The sequence below is a fragment of the Cavia porcellus genome, unplaced genomic scaffold (genome assembly GCF_034190915.1).
Source record: "Cavia porcellus strain 051 isolate PalLab524CR breed Dunkin Hartley unplaced genomic scaffold, mCavPor4.1 scaffold_4, whole genome shotgun sequence".
Taxonomy (NCBI): Eukaryota; Metazoa; Chordata; class Mammalia; order Rodentia; family Caviidae; genus Cavia; species Cavia porcellus.
In genome coordinates, this window is record NW_026947487.1 from 63,807,508 (window position 1) to 63,830,160 (window position 22,653).

The 22,653-nt window shown below is 39.7% G+C and overlaps 1 protein-coding gene and 1 pseudogene across 8 annotated transcripts in view; one reads left to right on the forward strand and one right to left on the reverse strand.

The window, feature by feature from the left end:
• The window catches only part of Rasgef1b (RasGEF domain family member 1B), a 596,806-nt gene that overhangs the window by 244,576 nt on the left and 329,577 nt on the right, over nucleotides 1–22,653 (forward strand). For all 8 annotated transcript variants that reach the window (XM_063247201.1, XM_063247194.1, XM_063247195.1 and 5 more), the window contains one exon: nucleotides 1,363–1,416. In XM_063247201.1, coding sequence (XP_063103271.1) covers nucleotides 1,363–1,416 — 54 coding nt within the window. The remainder of the gene's footprint in view (nucleotides 1–1,362; nucleotides 1,417–22,653) is intronic.
• LOC111753865 (U6atac minor spliceosomal RNA) lies at nucleotides 569–704 on the reverse strand (annotated as a pseudogene).

Genomic DNA, 22,653 nt, shown 5'->3' on the forward strand with positions numbered 1-22,653 from the left:
CATATTCACCAAGAAATTGGGATCATATCTATAACAAGTTCTTTAGAAGTTAGATCATTTGATATCAGCTGGGGACAGTTTCATCCCCAGTGCACAATGGGAGATATTTTCGGTTGTCACAACTGAGGTGAGTGAAATTGAGTTCCTGGCATCTGGTGTTAGAAACCAGAGGTGCTGCAGAACATACTACAGCAAAGAACCATGTGGTCAGAAATCTTCATAGAGCTGACTGAAAATCCTGATTTAGCCAAACCGAGTGGACAATACATACATGCTAACAGAGATGTATTTGATTATTATTTGGGAGTCTTTTATGCTTCTCCTTTGCTCCCTCTGAGCTTCATTGTTACACTGCTGTCATGTGAAAGTCTGGCTTTCTAGCATCAGACTTCCAAAATGGTGTGTTGGGATAAGGGCTTTGGTTTTGTCTGATATTGTTTTATTTGTATCTATTCTTGCATATTTATTGGCTATATTGGCTACTCCACAATGACAGGGTGTAGTGGAGATCGGCTCATTAAGAATATACATTAGTTTTACAGTTAAAGAAGTAGAGAGGTTTAATGAAAAAAAAATATCAATACCATTTGTGCGGCTGAACACAGCCACATAGCTTTCATAGTAGCATCGTTCAAGAGGAGCAGACATTGGTGTAAATCCCTGCATGGCCACGAATGCTAACCTTTTCTCCTTTCATACAATACCAGCCAGGAATGCTAAAGACTCTTCTGAGTACTTAGACCAAACAAATCTGCTTGCACAAATAGTAGGAAATCAATCACAGGGTACTTAAAGAAGTGGAAAGGAAGGAGGTGGTAAGCCCTGGTTCCATCACGCAGACTCAGTCATGTCCTAAACAGGGAGAAGCTGCACCCGGCCACTGAGGCTCATGATAGGTGTCACTTGAAAGATTTGAGGCTTGCTTTTTGTTTGTTTGTTTCTTTATCTTTTTAGTTTGTTTTTTTAGCATTGGGGATTGAATCCAGGGCCTTTGTCCTGAGCTATATTCTTAGCTTTTTTATACTTTATTCTGAGATGGGGTCTCACTAAGTCACTAAGTTATCCAGTCTGGACTCAAACTTGAAGTTCTCCTGCCTTGGCCTCCCAGTGTGCTTCAGTTACCTTGTCTGTGAAATGAAGATATATAAAATTCTTTTCCTCATAGGATGACTTATAGCTCTCACTGAGTGGTCCAGCTTGGGTAGAACAGCTTTGGGAACGGTGAAGAGCAGACACATTTTAAAATCCAGAAATAATGGGAGACACAGGAAGTTATGTTCACTCTGGGCTGGAATTGAACAGGGCAGGTCACTACCATTGCATTTGGCAGTTCTGATGCGTTTCTCACTTCCTGTTTTGCAGACCACCATTTTCAGTACACTGGGCTGTGAGAAGTCCTTATCTGACTGCAAAAAGGTAAGTCAGTATCCAAGAATTACAGCGTTTTGTCTGAAAAAGGGTTAACTTTGGAGTGGGGTGACATTCCACTGAAAAACAAGGGATCAGTCAGTCAGAGTGTTCTGATGTTGTATTGTGAACCTCTTTTTCTTCAGAGATGGAAATGTGAAAAGTCCACTTGCAGGATGTGGGAAACTACATTGTTGTGGTTCCGTATGTTTCTATCTCCCTGTCATCTGACATTTTATTCTGTAAGATGAGCATCAGGGGACTTGAGGGCATGCTTTATAACTGCATTTACAGGCTTCTACATCTTTGTTTGCAAATTTAAATCTAATAAGCCTAAACCTGATATGATGATAAAATAATTTGTATTTTGAAACCTGATCATACAGCATAAAAATCTGGTTTGGGTTCACTACGGCTGTGTTTGAAAAGATGTCATGCTTCACAAAAGGATTAGCTTCACTAGCATCTGATGAAAGGTGTCCCTGTAATAGATCATTCCTGAAGACTGCCTGCCATGGCAGCGTGGCGAATCCCCCACCTCGCGGGCCAGTGGTCACTTTTATCTGCCTCTTTAATCTCAGATTTAACTGGTTCTGTTCCTTCTGGGGGCTCAGGGACGAAACAAGTGATTTTGCAGTCCAGACAACTCAAATAAATTCTTTGACCTTGTCTACTGATATGGAAAACTAGATGCCTAAAGAGTTGACCTGCTGCTAATATATTAGTAACTACTCAGCATTTGTTAGAATTTTATGCTGTGATCTTATCTGGTATGCTGCTTCTGTTTTTGATGTTGTTTAATGTGGAAGTGAATTTATCTTTAGAGGTTTCGTGAGGTCCCACTGCTCTGAATACATTCCATTTTGTTATTTTGGTTTTTAGTTGCTTATTACATCTCTACCTCGATTGAGTCCTACTGTGTTTGTCTTGATATCTACATTGAGTTGGGAGCCATTTGAGAGTGAGGGCCATGTGTTATTTTTAGAATCATAGATCTTGAAGAATAGAGAGACTTTAGGGGACCTCTAGTCTCACCTATTTTCTGGGATGGGACTGCTTTTGATGTTATTTAAAGACTGACCTTCAGCCTCTACCTTAATATCCTATTGAGAGGGACTCTGAGAATCCTGGCTGTTCACTAGTGAGGTGATCCAAAAAATCAGAAGGTTCACCATTTTCCAGAGCCAGGATCTGCCTCCTTTAGGTTTCTGGCCACAGCTTGTCCTCCAGCTAAATGTTACATGCTAATGTTTTTCCTTATCATTTCTATAAGGGCATTGATAGTGTTGACTTCCAAGATCATGGACTGTGGAGACCAGGCTGTCTGGTTGTGAAACCTGACTTTGTCATTTACTATGTTACAAGACTGATAGGCACTTCATTTTTTTCATCTGTAGAATGGGAAGGATAATTGTACCCATTTCACATAGTGTATTAATTAGGCATATAAAGTGCTTACAGCAATGCAGAACACATAAATAAGTACTGTATTAGCAATTATTCTTACTGTCTTTAGAACAGATTGTCTTTTCATCGGACTGCATATAAATTTTATTTTATTAAATTTTAATTTTTTATTAGTACATGTCTGTATTACATAATGATTACATTCTCTGTGGGGAGTTGGTACATGTATATAACAGATCACAATTCTTTATTTCATCCCCTTTCTTTGCTTTCCCTCTGTCCTTCTCTTGATCCTCTTCCCTACTTCCTATTATGTCTTTTATTTCATTCTTTATTTATATTTTGAGTTTCTCCTATACACAGTGTAATATTTAAGCTTGTGTGTCCCATTTATTCACTTAACTTTATGATATCAAGGTGCACCCACTTACCTACAAATGACTCAAGTGTACCCTTTTACAGCAGAGTAGTGCTCTATTATGTATAAATACGTCCTTTATCTATTCATCTGTTAATGGGTACACAGACTGCTTCATGTGGCATAGTAGCATTGATGCCAAGAACTGTGTCTCATTTCCCAGATGTCGCTTACATGGCGTAAAGCAACATAAACTTCTCATTCTTAATTCAGGAAGCTCAGTTTACACACCCAGTGGATGTCAGGTACCGTGAGAGGCTGGAGGGCAAGCTGTAGGCTTTCCTGAGTGTAGCACTAACAACGTAGGAATGGTGCAGGTTGTCACAGTTTCTATTTATGAGCCATATCCACTGTTGGCCACTTGCAGTTTGAAGTCTTTGCCCATGGCCTGTGACATTTCCACACAAGCTGGTGTTAAGACATAATTCTTGTTTACATCTATACACATGATTCTTTGAGTATATATGTAGGACACTTCATATATCCCTGTTTAAAATTTTTGATCAATCATGCTAACTTACAAATCCAGTCTGTTCTTCAGCTTATTTGCTACCCCCTGTTCTGTGTAGTGCACAAATCAGAGTGCCATGGTTTCTTACCTATCTCAGCTAAGTATTGCTTAGCTATGTGACATGCACAGGAAGGTCCTGGTGGATGAGTCATGCATGCATTATGGACTAATAGCCACTCATTAAACAAGTAATTAGTAAAATTCTGATGGATAGAATTATTGTTATTTTAAGTTGAGAGTTTCCAGAATCTCATACCAGGAATACTTTATTTTTCTTCCATTTTATGTACAGAGAAATCCAGAGGGACTTTGATATATTATTAGTTTTGGCTTTTTTTTTGAAACAGGGTCTCACTATACAGTTCAGGTTGGCCTTGAGCTCACTTTTAGCCCAGGCTGGTCTCACACTAGCTTTGACATATTATTAATGCCAAGATATACTATTTTCTATAATAGATCTTGAATCTATAGATGTTTCTGTATAGTATTTTGCACAGATAGTGCTATTCACATGAACAGAATTTAGATCTACCACAAGAAAATGACCCTCAAATAATGAAATTTCTTTTGAGCCCAAGTTCCTATTTCCACCTTGATGTTTCATAGAACATATCCAATTGCAAACAAATTTCTCCACATCCTGGACATTCTTCTCTTACTTTACCATCTCAGTTAAGGCTTCACTATTCCAATCTAGAAACCTTAGTATCATCTCTGATTTCTCCCTCTAATTGCAACCAGGTGTCCAAGCTCATAAATTTCCCTTTATAACATCTCTGGAATTCTTTCCTCCCTCCTTGCCCTCCTCTTACACTATGTTTTCCCTTATCTACTTCATCTTCCAAAAATACTATCAGAGTTACTCCAAAAAGCAGTTCATGTATAAGTGCATATCAAACTGTGACTTAAGATCATGTAAGAGATTTCAGTTTTATTTGAAATAAACTTTGCCTTCCTTGAAAAGTCATTCCTGTTCACATTATCTCCCATTCCAACCCAACTTGAGATGTCTTCCCCATTAGCTACATTATTCATATGCAAGTATTTATGTATCTAATGTTTCTCATAGCAGGTAATTTTATACCTTTTTAGATCACCTGTGTTTTGACTATGACCTGTCACATGAAGTCAGGTGTGAGATTTTTCATTTGAGGCAGCTTGTTGGTACTCAAACTATTTCTGATTTTGGAGCATTTTAGATTTCAGACTTTTGGACTAGGGATGCTCAAATTGGATAACAAGCAGCACCAATCACACAACTTGTCCAACATTCATCATGTTCCCAGCATTTTAAGAAGTGCTTTATATGCTCAGCCTCATTTGATTCTTAGAATACGTCTTTCAAGTGAGTAACAATGTCACTGCCTTTTTATGGATCAAGAAGCTGAGACTGAGAGGCACTAAGGAAGCGTGCTTGAGGACATTGCAGAGTATAAGTAGATGCTGGGATAAATGTGTGTCTCACTATGTAGGTTAGCCTGTCTTGAATACATGGCCATTCTTCTGTTTCAGTCTCCTCATCACTAGGCAGAACCTTTGCTTTTAGTGTTTTACTACCTCCTGTCACAAGATTTTAAATACTTATTTATGACTCCTATTTCTCTTTAAACTGATAACTCTTGGAGCATTGAGGACAATGAATGATTCTGTTAGTTATAGTCCAACAATACCTCACAGTAGTAAGAACTCAGGAAAGTCTATTCAATGAATGGATTCACTGTGTGCATGAATGTCAACAAATGTGAGACCATTCTGGGACCATTTTGTTCTAAAAGGTAATCTTTTTTCCCTTTTCACAGAAGTTGAGAAAAGAATAGTTATACTCAGCACTTATTTATGAAGGTTATCTGTACACAAATATAGTGTGTTAATAAATGTCTGGGGAGATGGAATTGTTTAGCCAAAGATGGCAAATCCCCCAAACCTGCTCCCAAACAGTAGTTTATAGAGTTATAACAGGCCTTGTTCTTATTTCTAGCTAAAATCCACTTTCTCTTCAGTTTAAAAAACCTAGCATCATCTAGAGGAGATGCATGAATTCATTTTTTCATTCAGGTTTATTCATGAAATGTCTCCCACTATAAAGCAATTGCTATCGTTAAAATGTTCCCAGGATAAATGAATGTTGTGAGACATGGTAGGAGCTACTTCAGAGCCATTTTAAAGTCAGCTGAAACACTGAAGTCATGAGAATCTGCCCAATCTTTACCACTTTCCTGACAACCTTCCTATTTCATACTTTTTCCCCATTGACATGTGGGGCAGTGTGCTGGGTAGACAAGCACCAAGGACAATCTTCACCTGTGTCCCCCAGTATCTCAAGCCACTATTTTATGTCCATGGATATTTATATCTTTGTATCTTAATGCTTTTACATCTCTCAGTGCAAGATACTTAAATACAGTTAGACTCTTCGGTGCTTGTGTAGAGCTGTTCTGATACAGTGCTACTGAAGGTGAAGTATTTAAACTTGAACATAATGCACAAAGAAGTTATTGTCACCCTCTTCCTGAAGCTTTCCCTGTACCCTGTGACTCCGTCCTGGGGCATGGATCAGAGAGACACTGGGTGAAGGACAGGTGAGCCTCAGGAATGGAATACAGTTACTTGGAAGTGATAAACAGTGATGGCTCTAGTTTGGCATCACAGGGTTCTGCTCCATTGTGCTTTAATTTCTGTCTGTGTACAGTAACCTAGAATTGCATCCAAAATCTGTATTTACAGTTATAAAAATGGGATCCATAAGTTAGAAGTTTATTTTTAAATTTCAGCTACCACTTGATGGTTTATTATACTTTCATGTAGGAGGTCTCTGCTTCTTTCTATGTGAATCTCTCCCTCTTTGTTCCCCTACACTTCTGAAACCTTAAGCTCTGTACTTGACAACTGTAAAAGGCAGATTAGGAAATTTTAATTTAAAAAAGTATTTTAAAAAGTAGTTTTAAAATATTTGTATCATGTACAAAAATGTTAGTTTCAGAATAAGTAGAAACTTAACCACTTCTTGGTAGTGTGATCGTGTGGGGTGATTTGTGGGTGTGTTGTCTACGCTTTCCAACTGGGGCACTGACCTGCATCTCTCCACTATTGTGCCGAACTTGTGCCCATGGGGTTTCTCAGCCCACTGGGTGAAGTTTTGATTTTTAGTAGACGTTGGTGATGCCTTCTCACACAGCCAAAGTAGTTTTTATTCAGGATGAAGTGAGTAAGACTGTAGAAAGTAGTGGGCTCTGGGAAGAGTCGTGTTTCATCAGTGTTGATGAATAGGTCCTGGGTAAACACAGGCCAAGACAGAAATCTCATTGGTTAATCTATTTACTGACAGTTGGTTCCTCAGCCTTTTGAAACTGTACTATATCTGTCTTCCTTTTTAAAGATGTAATGTCTAGCTGGTGTCCGCTGACCTCTCCAAGGCTGATTGAGCAGATTCCCATGACTCCTGCTTGGCAGAATTTCCAGGCTACCAGGTCACGGTGGCTTCTTCCCATGCCCCAGGAAAGGGCACAAACATGAAGTCAGCATCCAAGAAATTCCTCGGCTCTCTCCTGGAATGACAAAATCCCATGTTCTGGGGCAGTCACAGGCAAAAATTATCATTTCAAGTGTGTCGAAATGCTGTTTCCTTTAAAAATAGAGTTTTGGGAAGTAACCAGGCTGATTCTTGGCAGCATGCTGGTTTTGCTGCCTTGCTGGGGGGTCTTGGTCCTGGCTTGTGGGAAGGAAGGTGCATGGCTGCTGGACAGAGGGGCTTGCGCCCTTTGTCTGAAATGTTTCTGATTTTCACCCCCAACAGAAGAAGAGCGCCTGGTACTCAGTCACAGTGTTAAGAATAATGATTCTGGGTTTCCCTTTAGGTCTTATTGTCTGGCTTTGATTTTTCTTACTGCATTTTCATCCCTTCTCCCAAGAGGCAGAAGAGCACAGCACAGGCTCTGGTGCCCTATTTTCAGTGATTTAAATCCTTGCTTCACCACCCACGAGCTCTGCAGATGAATCATCAAACCTTCCTGATAGTAGAATGAATATCCATTTCTGTATCTCCAGCATCTGCCATAATTTTGAGCACACCATGGATGTTTAATAATGGTTGCCAGCCTATAACTTTGGCATACTATTATTCCAACAAAGTCCTCCAGAAGAAAGGATAAAACAGAGAAAGAAAGGCAGAGTCTCCTCTTTCTTTGTATGTCCTCTTATGCATGTACCTAGGACACTCGTGTGTAAGAAACAATACTTTGTGGCCTATTAGAGATGCAGAATAAAATATAAAGTACCCTCTCCCTCAATAAATATGGATCCATTGCATTTTCAAAGTGTTATCTCCTCTTGCTTATTTGCATTCTTCTGTGTTGGGGACATGTTCTTTATGGTCTGCTCTTGCCTGAACAGAGGCAACTGTGTGAGAAGGGTGGGGCTGTGGGCTCCTCCTTCACTGAAAGGGGGCATTGGTGGGTGGAGGCCCTGGCTGATGAATAGGAAGTGCTACTGGAAATATGCACATTGCTCGCAGTGTAGTAGCCATGGAGATGATTGCATGGAATAAATACTGGTGACTCTTCCATAATGTTAAAGTGTTGTATCCCTAAGCTAGAAATTTTTTATCCTTAAGCTTATGATAATGAAAGTTCCAAAAGGAAAAGCAGGTATACCCAAAGGCAAACCAAATAGTCATAGTTTATAGCATTAAAATCAGTTATTGAAAATAATTATCTTATAACCAAAAGAAATGCATTGCCTGTTTCTATGTGTCTCCCACCCTCGGCAAAAATGAAGGGCATCCATTATTCCAAACATGCTTTTGGCAAGGTGTAATTTACACTGAGTGAAACATAGCGATCTTAAGTTTAGAGTTTTATGACAACAACTTTTAAAATGTCACAGTAGAATCCCAACAGTACCATTTACCTGGTGCCTTTCAGGGTGCGGGGCTTCCTGCTAACCACTCCAACACTGGAGCTCACCATGAGTCTCTTCCAGCAGCTGCAGCAATTGTGACTGTCACTTCAGCACAAACAGCACATTCAGTGGTTTGTATGACTCACTCACTGTGTGCAGCAGTAATGCTGCTAGTAAGAAGGAAAGTAGTTAAGGGCAAATGTCATGAAATAAGTTGCTGTAATCCCCCTTGAGATGTAATTATCATGGCTGCATCTGCAGAAAAAGAAGTTTCAAGCATGTGACCTTTACAGCTTGTGGTTCAGGCATAACTGCCCATGTAATACACATTTTAAGATGTATTGGAAACATTAGTAATTAGCAGTACTCCCCCTCCACATATACCTGCTGCCATAGAACATGGATTTTTGTCATAGCAGTACTAGACTGCTGAAATAGTTTAAAGGGGCAGCAGAAATAAAGGAGTATTAGCCTTATGATAGCGCCATTTTTTGTGGGATTTCCTGTGAATAAATGCTACAAAATGTATTTTAGTCAATTGTATAATTGCTAGCTTGATTCTACATGTTTCTTTGTTAAGTACTAACGATTCTAAGGTGATCTTTTGGTTAGAAGATATGCTTCCCTTTTTAATTACAGTTTTTCCTTTTGTGGGCTATATTATTGAGCCTCATGGAGGACTAGAGCAACTTTTTCTCATTTCCATGTTATATATTTTCCTTTCAGATTTATCTATTTCCTTTCAGACATTAGCACTCATACACACACACAGAGGCTTTAATTCTACATAATCTGTTCTAATAGGGCAACTTTCACAGAGACACTTTATATTGTTTCCCTTGTCTATAGCAAAGTTGCCTAGATTTGAACAGAAACAGAAAAAATGAAAAGATGAATCAATATGAAGAATGGTGGAGAGTTCCTATAAATTGGATCTCTCTCCTGGCTTGCAATTCTTTTGATAAAAGTGGAGTACTCAGGATACTTAATTTTCTTCAATTAGGAATGATCACTGTGCCTATTGTTGCTCAAAATAGGACCAAGTTACTCTATAATTGAGCTAATTGCAACCTCTGATTTAGTGGCTTACTTTGTATTTCCATGAATGATCTGTGCTCTACAGGCAAAAGAAACAAAAGCAGACTCCCCCTTTTCCCTCTTCCCAAGTTGATTGTTTTTCTTTATTATTTTAATTCTATACATTGATGATTGCTATTGTCCCCTAAATCACTGCTCAGGCCAACCACAAAATGAGACAGTTGTGTAATGGTGGCCTTGGAGCAGCTTGGTTAAGATGCCAGTGGCTGCAGTATGTATTCAGGACCCGTGGCAGGCTGAAGGTGAAAAACAGTATTTTAAGAAAGCTGACAGAGATTTATAGAGCTCTATGTGTGCCATTTCAGAATGCTGTCTTTCAAATCTGTAGATAATGGGCCTTTTAAATGGAAAATCATGTAAAATATTTACCATATATCTTGCATACCATAGGCCTTCATGTATTGGTCATAAATTGGTAATGGGAAATTGCCAAATATTTGGTAATATGAGATTGATATAATGTACACAGCAAATGAGCCCCAGTGAATTAATTTACTGATGCTTTAGAGGTGTTTTATGATTCCAGTGAAACAACAAAAATATACTTCTGTTAATCTTGCTAGTAATAATAGTAATTATATCAAAAAGTAGAGGGTGTAGGATACATTTGAAAGTCACAAAAGCATTGCTAACTTTAGAGGTAGATTTTGTGACACTGAGTGAAGTTTAGAGCCTCCAGGATCTCTAAAGTTCTGCCTTCCCTTTGGACAAGGGATAGCTCTGAATCTTTTATCAAATTTTCATACAATCTCTTTCCATTAGTTTAAATTTTATGTTTCTACTCAACTCAAGCAGAGCTAAGTGTCAGATTAGACAAATTTTTGTCACCTGAAACCTGCTTCCATTTAATGAAATTTAGCTGCTTGAATATATTTAAGGATTAACAAAAAAGATTTAGATTTTTAGCATTATTGTTACTGTGCCTTTGAACATAAAAAGTTCATTGTGATGGGGAAAGAAGCTATTTTGGAGTTTTTAAGTAGATATAACTTAGCACATGGTAACTTTGAAATTATAATTTTTGGCCTGGGCAGCTCAATAAGTTCATATAATCTTTTTTCTTTTTGCCTTTCTTCTCCCCCATTCTTTATTCAGCTTTCTTGTTCCTTTCTCCCTCCTTTGTTCTCTTTCCCTCTTGCTTTTCATTCCTTTTTCCCTTCCTTCCTTTCTTTAATATATCAGATGTAAGTAGCTATAACAAGGTATAAGTTATAAATTGTTTTTATCCCCATACTCTGCACACTGTACACACCAAATTCATTCAAATATTCTTTAGACTTTGTTTGAGAAGATGATTTGGATTCACCTATACCTAATTATTTAATTATTCAATATACAGTGAAGGTCTTCAGGATTATTTAGAGGATAAAAGACAAGTGAACCCCTGTTATAAATGAGCCCGCCTTTTTTGGTGAGGGAAGCTAAAACTGTACTTGGATAAATAAGTGGCAAAAAGAGTAAAAAATGCATAAAGTAAATACTTTTAATAGCAGAGAATAGGTCATGAGTAAGCTCCCTCCCACCGGGACAGCATTCCTCTTCTCCCGTTCTAAATTTGTATTGGGGCAAAATCTAAATGCATGTGTGGATTTCTAACTCTGCTTGGTGGCCAAAGGTGATTTATGTTCTCATTGTGAGGCTAGAGGGTGGTCTTCTCCATTTCTCCTGGTAGAAATGACTGAGATAACTCTTCCATGTTGCTAGCACTTCAACTATTGTCCCAAGAGATCACAAGCTCTGTCCTGCTCTAGGGTTGAACCTAAGTTTAAACATTTCCTCTAAAACCACAGACCACACAGTCTGTGGAACTCCCTATGTAGTTGGGGAAAAAATGATGCTTCTGGTGTGGAATTGCAAGATAAGCAGAGACCTCGGTAAATGACTCAGTGGGAATTTTCCCCATGGGAAGAATAAAGAAAAGAGTGAACTGTTTCTTTGGCAAAGGAAAACTGGTACTTAATATGATTATTGCAACTCTGGGCACACTTGTCTTTTCCCACTGGGGCGATCATATGAAGGCAGGATTGCTCTTCCAGAGCTGAACCTACATGAGCTCAAGTGTCCAACCAAGATGTCAAAGTGGCCAATATGCCTGGCAAAGAGAGCCCTTTAATTAATTAGCACCTTGAGCTGGCAACTAGCCAATAAAGCACCTGAACATGGTAACTTGTGAAAAGACCTGCAGAGGACCTCTTCCAGGGGCCTGCTGTTCTCCAGAAAGCCAGTCGTAAGCATCTACATGTCTCTGTGCCACGCCTTCCTGGTGAGAGATCTGTTTCCATGTGGCATTCTCTGCCATTCTTTCCTTTCATTCAGTCTTAGAAGTGACACAAAGATGAAGAAGAAGGAGCTATTTTCTGTTTCTGTTTAGAGCCATGAAAGTCAGCACCAGGAGCAGGCAGAAAGTGTCCGTGAAAGACTGTGTTCTTGGCTGAATCTGAGCTTGTGCTCTGGAAATGCCAAGGTGAATCAAATGGGAAGAGATCTTGAGGCTCCTTAGGGTGATCAAGGTGATTTGGCATTTGAAAGGTGAATTTGTTCAATGCTGAGATATAATTCCTGACAACTGCAATTTAAAGGAAGAGAGGTTTATTTGGGCTCACGTTTTTAGCGTATAGTTCACTGGCTTTAAGGAAAGACCTCATGGCAGTGAGGTGCAGAGGAGGAAAACTGCTCATACATGAAGAGCAGAAAACAGAGAATGGAGGGAGGAGCCCGGAAGGCAGCTATTCTCTCTGGGTCACGCCCCCTAGTGGCCCACCTCTTCCAACTAGATGCAATTCCTAATAGCAAGTCAACTGTAAACTTACATGATCCAACCACCTTCCAGATATCTGAGGCTTTGGGGTCATTTTAGATCTAAATCATAACAAGGGGCATCCCTTTTTATCAGCTCCTAAGGTAATTTGTGGCTCCACTGTCGAAAGCAGCGTCACCAGCTATCTCAGGAACATCCTGCAGCTGTGCCCCTCCCTATCTTGTCTGACCTTCCAGGCATAGGCGAGAGGTCCTGCAGCTGCCATGGATGCCTGCTGAAGGACTTCTGTGGTTTACTCAGAAAGGACTGAGATGCACTCACCTTGCCTTGGGTAGAGGTGCTGGTGCAGAAGCAATGGGACTGTAATGAGGGTAATTGGCTATGCAGCTTCTGGTTCCCATCCACCCCAGGGCATCTGTTTCCTTCTACTTTTAGTCCTGGGTCACTGTTCATCTTGGGAAACTGTTTTCTCTGACCATTTCTTCAGGGCTTCTCTTGGCTTTCCACAGCATTCATAAAAATCTTCAAAGCTTCTAATACACATGAAAATATAATTTCACATCTCAAGTAGGGTCATCAAATGTTGTAGGTTTACCGGTAAACATGGGCTATGTAACATTTATATTATTCAAAGCAACATCAAGGTGATTCAATTTCTATTTCACTAGATGACATTGGACCCAAATCGCCCACAGTAAATACAAGCTTCAAGCACCCATCGGTGGTGCTTGGTCCTGTTACCAGACCTCTTTGAATTTCCATTTCTTCATTTTGAAAACTGAGATCACAGGTCTATATTTTGGAGTTGCTGTGCAGTTTTAGAACCACACCCAAAGTCCAGGACCTCATAAGAGTGTCTACATCATTTCTGGATGTGGTTTCTTTGATGTAAAGACAGATCTGCCATCTCCTCCAAGGATAGATAGTGTCTTCCCCTCTCAATGTAATACCCAGCAGTGACATAGGAAAGAAAATGACCACATTGACAAGACCCACTAGAAAAGGCCACTCGGCCACTTGCAGCAGCCCTGGCTGGGCAGTCCTGAGCCATGTTCTGGGTGATCTTCACCTCTGTTTCCAGGAGATGCTTCCCCCGGCACTGCTCTCCCTCTGAGAGGGTTTTGTTTTTCACTCTTATCTTCCCTAGTCATAGATGAAGGTGGGGCTATGAAAATGCCACTTTTAGTGGTACAGTTAATTTCTTCACCAGCCATCTGCTCATCGGATGGCTACAGGCCCTTTTAATCCCAGTCTCTATAGCTATCTCCAGAACTTAGCTGGCATGTACTAATAGGCACAGCCATAATTCTTTTATCTCAAACAATTCAGATCCCTTCTTTTTCCTTTTTTATTGAAGTCTAACTTACATGTAGAAAATACACAGCTTCCAAGTATACAGGCTCAATACCTGTCATTCTCAGGGGTCCTCCATATGGATACAGAGCCTTCCCAGCTCCCTGGTTGCCTCTGCATGCTCCCCCGAAGGCAACCAATTTTCAGGCTTCTGTCCCTATAGCTTATTTTCACTTGATTTTGCACTTTTACATGAATGAAATCATATTTATTTTTTGCTTCTAGATTCTTTTGTCCAATGTTATGTCTTTGAAGGTCACCCTGTAGAATCGCATCTAGCAGTAATTCCTTTTTCCCCTAATGTTCAGTATTTGATCCAAGAGTGTAGCGTATTTTGCTTATCTTTTAATTGTTGATGGATTTTGTTGCTTTCCATTTCAGGCTATCATGACTAGCACTACTATGATTATTCTTATGCTTGTTACTTTTTTAGTTGTTGTTTTGGTTTTTGGTAGCCACTGCACTCTTTCAACTGAACATCTACACAGGAGTAGAATTTCTGGGTCATAGAACACATGTATTTCTGTTTAGCTTTAGTAGAGACATCCTAATCTTTTCCAATGTTATATAATACTTTTCCAAAGTAGTATAATACTTCTTTGGGTGATCTGTAAGGGATAAATCACTGCAATTTTAAGCTCCATGTGGTTACAAGGTAAGTCAATAATAATAATAGTAAAAGTAATAACTTTTACTCCTTTCTCAGTATCCTTGGGACTCAAAGAGGGATCTTTGACTGAGTCCTCCATGCATGGGAATCATTTCCACTCTATGTACACTTCCGCCATCCATGGAAGGAGGGGCAGAGTCTTTCAGGAGCTTTGACTCCCTGCTTCATTTTAGGGGTTTTGGCTGATAACCTAAAGGGATCACCTGTCCCTTGGAAGGACAGTTGTCCTCAGCAGTGAAAGGGTCACCAGCTCTCTTGGCACAGACTAGATCTTATGAGAGCCTGGGAGCCACCTGTCTACCTAATCTTCCATGAGAACCTGCTTACAGATAAGCTTCCTATTTGTTTAGAGACCCCAATGGGGAGGGAAGGACACTGCTTTTCTTTCCTGTTTGAAGCTTGTTTGCTGGTGGATTCTAGAGGACCCAGCAGCATTGGTGTTAAGTCCAGTGAGGTGACTGGAACCTTGCCTTGTTCTTCTCATTTTTTAAAGATTTCCTTAGAGAAAGGAAGCTGGGGGAGAACTTGGAGACCCCACCACCACCCTCAGTTTCTTCTCACTAAGCACTGGGTGATTGACTGTAGCCAATCCTGGCAGAGATTCTGGCCTTCTGCCCTGTGTCTAGGGTATGTGTACCTGACCATGGGACTGGTTAAGGGGAGGAAAGAAGACTGTGTCAGCCACTCAGTGTCCTCTGCTGAGTTGGGGATATCTACAGTTTTTAAAAGTGTAGCTTTTGGGTTTGTGTGGTATTATTGGATTGATTTGACCTAAAGGCACAGGAGTGGAAACATCTTCAAGGAAATTCTAGGGAGTGACCTTCAGTTCTTCAAAGGCATCCTGGTTGAGAAGATCAGAACAAAGAATTTTCATGCTGATAAACAGGATTACATTTATTCCTTTCAGCATTCTTTTTTTTTTCAGTTGTGTTTTTTCTATTAAAATTTAAAGTAATGGACTGGAAAATTTCTTGTTTCATCAGTGTATTTTACTGGAATGTCTCAGGTCTCACCAGATTGTGAATGGAGACATTGACACGAAGGACCATATCTTTTCAACCCCTAGACCCATCTTGCAACAACTCAAATTCTTGACTAAGTTTCTTTAAGCATGTGGTTTTGGAAGTCCCCCAAAACATGGACTTCTCAGATGACCTCATGGCAATCTGCTAACTGGAGTTACCTGAGGGAAGAGCATCGCTTAGTGGCTGGTAGCCTTGTCTGGTCACTACTTCCCTGTGGGCCTGGTGGGTGGATGGCACCATCACTGCATCATTCTGCTCCAGAAGCCTGCAACATGTGTCTGCTCTTTATGGATGAAATGAAGACACAATCTTCTTCCCAGCTTTTCTCAGAATGTGGGCCTTTTAGTCTCAAGCCAGCACGACTTGTATTCAGAGATTCAGCAACTCTTTCATGTGAATAGTGCCTTTAGCTTCTGTTCTTATCACTGACCCTGGGGGGTGTCAAGACTTGTTTTCCAGTCTAAGAGGAAAGACAGGTATCACAACATTCCCCTCCACTCTGTTTATTTCTCCCTTGCTATTATGTCCCTTCCTTTTGACACCCTGGAACCAAAAGATTTTCTTTTCTTTTCCATCCAAAGATAACTGTCTGCTGTTGGTTCACAAACATATATGCTCAGATATATGTTAAACAGGGATCCTTAGACCCCTAATCCTCACGCTATGCTATGTTGATAACCAATGTCTTCCCACTCACAATACTTCTGGTTCTAGAAAAATGTGATGATACATCTAGCAAAATGTTAATCTTATTTTCCTCCAGATTCCAGTCAGTTACTAGAGGAAATGCAAGTCTAAGTTCCTAAATTCTTTATCTCTGCAATATTGTACATTTCACAGTGTATGAATTTAAAAAATTAAGAGAATCAGGGTGTCTATAGATTCTTATCTTGACCTCCATTCATAAAAAGAGGAAGCTAGGTCACATATTGAACCAACCAGCCAACACTGAAGCAGCCTTGAAAAGAAGCTTGCTACCTCAGCATTTTGTAAGTGACCTTTTTGTCTGCAAAGTTTGGTAGGACCAGTGGGAATCAGACAAATTAATGACCTGGTCAGAAAAACTTGGCAGTTTGGTTTGAACTTAAAGTCATTTATTGCTTTGTTTAACTATACTTTTTAAAAACCCTGATGTTATATGAAGATATAGACCCTGGTTCTAGAAATAAGAGAAAATTAAAATTGGACTAATTCTATGAAAATCAGACACTGATAATCTTAAAAATATTGATTCAGGGCTATTTTGTTTGAGTGACCATGATGTAATAAAAAGATTTAGACCTTGCTTGGATTTCCATGGTTTGATGGAGCTGTCTTAATTTCTGTATCTGCCGTTGACCGTCTATATCTGCAGGTTCCACAACTGTGGATTAAACCAATTGGAGTTGGAACATATTAGGAAAAAATATCATATTTATATTGAATGAATATACTCTTTTCTGATCATTATTTCCTAAACAATACGGTATGACAACTATTTTAATAGCATTTGCTTTTTAGTGGTTATTGTAAGTAATCTGGGTATGATTTCAAGTATATAAAGATTGCGAATATGTTATTCTATATAAGGAACTTGAATACCTTCATCCATGAATGGCCCTCAACACTGCTTCTCATTTCTTTTCAGTAGATGGTACTTGTTTCATGGAAGACACTTTCTTCCCTGGACTGGGACAGGGAGATTGTTCTGGGATGATTCAAGTGCTTTACATATATTATGCACTTTCTTTCTACTAGTACATTATAATCTACAATAAAATGATTACTGGATTCACTATAATGCAGAATCAGTGGGAGCTGAGAGCTATTTTTCTGTAACTAGACAGTCCTGTCTGGGAGTAATGGGAGACAATGACATCTGAAGTGTGTTGCTTATGTCTGGTCTAATCTGTAATTGCATTTTGGTTGCTGTTACTGCAGAAAACCCTGATTTACAAAGACATGATATTGGAAGAGGAATCAGGCTATTTAGTGTTTTTGTGAAAATCCTTGGATAGTGTTCTTTGACTTTAATTCAGAACATATGTATATTTAAAGTTATTTTAAATGTATCTTTTTTATTTTAAAGAGAATAAAATACTTGAGAACAGAACAAAGTAAATCAGAACAGAACAATGCAAGCAACACAGCCCTTCACAACTTGACAACCAGTTATCAACGGTAGCTACCATGTCTCTTTTCTTTGAAATAGTTGAGCATACCTTCACACACAATAATATCAAACATAACAAAGTAGTATAAAACCATTCAAGAGAATGAAAGCATTACAGGAAATTCAAAACCAAATAATAGGAAATGAACAATGGCTACTATAATATCTCATCTTCCTTAAAAATTTGTTTATACCATCACACATAATAATATCTAATAGGACACAAGAGGATAGAACCAATCAAAACAGAAGATCAAAAGCATGGCAATACTTCAAAGCAAGATGATAGTAAATCTGCAGTGGCTGCCATAATGTCTTGTTTTCTTTAAAATAGCTGTTCATTTAAACATATCTTTAAGATCACTGTCATTGTGACCTCTAGTAGTTTGTCCTCTTCTAGCATAGATGAAATTGATTGTCTTAGTTACCATTCTCTTGTTGCTGAAACAGTACAACCGACACCTGAAGTTAAAAGGGAAAAGGGTTTACTTAGCTCACAGTTTGTAGAGGTTTCAGTCCATAACTAACTGGCTCTGTGGCAGTGTGGCATGGCAGAGCAGCATCTCAGAGGACAAACAGTCCATGTGGCAGAAGATAACAGAGGCTTTCCTTCTCCATAATGTTCAACATCTTTTGAAAGCCCAGATAGGTGATCAGGGATCAGCTGAGAGAAAGAAGGCTCAGTCTCTTTCAAAATCTCTATTAATATTTGACACATGTCAGAAATTCCAGTGTTCACTCTTCACCCCCATTATTCCACTTTGGCTTTGAATGTAGCCACTTTCTCTGCAAACTTGAACACAATTATATTCCCCTGAAGTGACAGTTTGAGTTTATTGAGTAAGTTTAATATGTCACATGAATAAGCATGTTTTGTGACCCATTCTGTGTCATGCAAATGTGCTTCCAGGTGGTGAAACTTTATTTGCTTCCTTGTTGCTCGCATCCTGTTACGTGTCCTCTAACATGGTTGGGGGACCCTGAGCTTGGGTCCTGTGGATTCTGGGGGCTGACTGTGTTTCCTTGTCTTGCCAGGGGTTATGAGAGTATTTAGAATCTGTATACAGTGTTGGTGAAGAGACTGGCACACCATTGGGAAGGGACTAGCATGTCCCCTCACTTGAGGGTTGAGAGGAGAAAAAGCAAGTGGTTGATCTGTGAGGTCCATGAGACAGGAGGGCAAGATGTAAAAGCTGAGCAGTTTTTATGAAAGGAGAAAGAAGAGAACAGGAAGACCCAGTGAGGAGACACTGTTGAAATGCTCTGTCCCTGTCTAATGTTCATGAATGGCACTGAGATGAGTCCTTTGCTCCACAAGCTCCTCCAGAGCAGAAACAGCAGTGCCGTCATTCTGTCACCCATGTGCAGCCCAGACCTGGAATGAACGCCTGCTGGATGATGAATAGTTGGGTGAGTGGGTCCCCATGAGGACACAAAGCAGTCTCAGGACAGTGTCTGCTGATAGCTCAGGAGAGGAATAAATAATGCACAGCTCTTGTCATTGTAGTTAGATTAGTTTGCAGAGTAGAGAACTCACACATAAATGTGTGCCAAAGTATTCAAAATTTAAAGCACCACAAAAATTCAGGTAGGCAGCTTTAACCCCATTATTTCTGCTTCTACTGAAAGGGACAGTTAGGAATTTGTTTTTATGATAGAAGAAGCAATGTTTTTATGATAGAAGAAGTATACAGTTTGGGAGTTCCAAGTAATAAAAGGAACTTTTTACACTTTCAGGCTGAAGATTTGAATTCCAAAAACAAGGGCAATTTGTAAAATCCCTATTGACCCAATTAGATGAACAATATCATATGAAATATTCAATGAAAAAGAGCAATAGTTCTTGTAAAATTTGGTGAATTTGTAGAAAAATTGAGAGTTGTGTTAATACAGTATTTAAAAATCAGACCTCAAACCATTTGCCAAAATGACTAAGATTTCAAAGAACTGTACAATATGTGCTGCATTTACATTTATATGTGAACTTCTAAAACTTTTTCATCTATTTTCCTCCCAAAATACTAGTTTTTTAAAATAAATAGTGGTGCTACTCTTTGGGAGGAATTATGGTATTTAAACAGCTCTATTCCCAGAGAAGTTTAGGACTTGGCATGGGGGAATGAGGTTATCTGCCAGCCTGCATTTTTCATTTAAGAACATTTAATATCTAGTATAAGGCAAACCAAAGATAAGCAGGATATAGATATGACTCCGGAAATTATTTGATTAAGAATGTTCAGTCATGAAATATGTTTTAGATTAAAGAATGAGAGTAGTTGAATATCCTGGCTTTCCCTGAGATAGGATATTTCTATATGACAAGAGCTCACTACTGTCCAAAAACCTAGCTAGCAGTGGGGGCTTAGGCTAAAGGAGAAAGAAGAGCAAGGACTCTGGTATACCAGGTCACTTGGGTCAACTGAGCTCTCTTACACCTGGGTCTGGTGACCTATGGTTTCTTCTACCTTTTCCTCTTGCTGTTCCAGAAAGGTTTTTCCTTAGGACCCCATGCACATGTCACGTCTGTGTCAGAATCTTTACCAACTCTCCAACCAGCTTTCTGCTCTTTGGTCTTCTGCACATTGAACATATTTTTTACTACATATTTTATCTTTATAATTATGGCATATCTAACACATGCCAAGCACCATAAATATAAATGTAAATAAGATGCAACTATTGTCTCTAAGGGGTTATAGCTCTGTAACCACATGAAGCTTTGGAGGGACATCTGGATACAAACCAGAACAGAGGCTAATATCCTCAAAGAATATAGATTGAAAAATCTTCAAACATTTGCTGGCAAGTACAATTCAACAAATTATTTAAAATGTCATACAACACAACCAACAAGCAAACTACAAGGATAATCACAGCTATTTCTATCCCTTATTTCTTATCCAAACTACTTAGAGCTGGTAATACTCACAGACTTAATCCTAATGTTGTACCATAAATCAGTCACACACTCTAGATTCAGCCACCTCTGAAAAATCCCCACATATGACTGCATGAAGCTTTGGGAGGACATCTAGACATAAGCCATAACATTGATTTAATTAGATTACTCACAAACAGACCAGAGATCTGTTCCTTCTAATTATGGCACATCTAACACATGCCAAGCACCATAAACATAAAGGTAAATAAGATGCAACTATTGTCTCTAAGGGCTTATAGTTCAGTAAAAGAAATAACATGTACATTTGCTGCAGTGAAACTGGAAAACGAGTCTGAAAGATGTGCTGTGCAAGGTGATGTGGTAAGGAGCAAGCAGCGTGGGCTGTCTCAGGGGAGAGAGCAGCTTAGGTAAACCTGAGAGCTGTGACTGTGACTGCCTTTCTAGCATTGCTAATAGTTCAGTGTGCAACTGCTAACCTCGTCTCCAATTCTTGGCATTAAACTGACACACTTGCAGTGTAAACACCAAAACTCATATGTTTTGTGATTGCTCTCATCAGCTAGATTGAAATTTCTGATTTCATGTCCACTATAATACATGTCCTCCTTTGGGGCTTGGGTTGTCAGCACTTCCTGACTCTCCTTCCCTACACTGCTGCTGGCTTAGCTTCTCACCTGGCCTTGGTCTCTTGTAGGTGGACTCACTTTCTGATGGATTAGGTCCTCCCTCCACAGATGGCCACCTCTGGGCAACTGGGCTTTCCATTACTCACCTGAGGTGTTTCCTCCCTTGGGGTACACAGCTGTTGTAGTCAGGGTATTGCAAGGAAAACAATTGCATACAGGACACATAATTTATAGTATTATTTTTAGTACTATTATTATAGTATTCTTTGACTCCTAGAGTCAAAGAAGTTCAGGAAATATGTCCACATGCTAAAGGTCTAGAGAATCCAGCTGAGGGCCTGGATCTCACAGCAATATCCTACATGAATCCAGCTAAAGACATAGAACTCATAACTGTGTCTTCCATGAGTCCAGCTGGCGGCCTAGAGCCCACGACAATGACTCATGTAAGTCTATTTCATGAATCTGCACTGGGAAGGCCCAAAGGTCAGTGATGGAAGCCAGAAAGTCTGTGCCAGCAGGGTAAAGGATCTGTGCCAGTAGGTTGAGGGTTCTGCACTGGAGCCAGGAAGCAAGGCTCAAAGTAAGGACTAGGGCTCCCCTGAAAAGTACCATAGCCATCCTTAGTGACAAGGTCCCAAGCTTCATTGACCGTGAGAACAGCTGAGTTCATATCAGGAAGCTAGCATGACAAGTTTCTCTTGGAGACTGAATTGCACACATCTTCCCCTCCAGAGCCAGAAAGTGATGCTCAAAGTAAGGACCAAGGTTCCCCCCAAAGTGAACCACAGCCATCCTCAGTGACAACAAAGTCTTGAGTTGCTCTGATGATAATAGACAAGTTCGTAACAAGGAAGCCAGCATGACAGTCTTCTCCAGGAGAAGCAACAGCTCCGAAAGATCCAACAGCTCCAGACAACAACAACACTTAGGAGAACACACAATGCTAATTTTCCTCTCCAGGTCTCCTTTTTATTGCTGGTAACAGCCCTCAGGTGGGCCATCTACACTCAGCACCATGATGATTCGGTTCAACTGGTGTTTAAATTGACTATCAATTTTCAGCCCACCACAACAGCCCCAGTGGAAGGGCACAGACTTGGGCACAGGAGGCAGCAGCTGGCTGTGCTGCTGACTACAGAGGATGGAGAGGTAAAATGGGGAGGTAGGGTGGTATGTCTTTCTCCTCCTTAAAGTTAAAAAATAAGACAGAGGTTAGAGATTCCAACTTTGCCTTAGAAACACCTGAGAAGAATGAACGAACTTGGAGATTCATGAACCTATACCTTATCCCTAAGATTCTGATCTGTGTGCTATAGCATGAGGGTGGACACTGACAGATCTGGGAGCTCTCAGAAGGATTGTCAGAGAGAGCCAGAGTATAGAACCACTGAGTTAAGGATCTATTTCCCATCTTTAAATTCATTTCC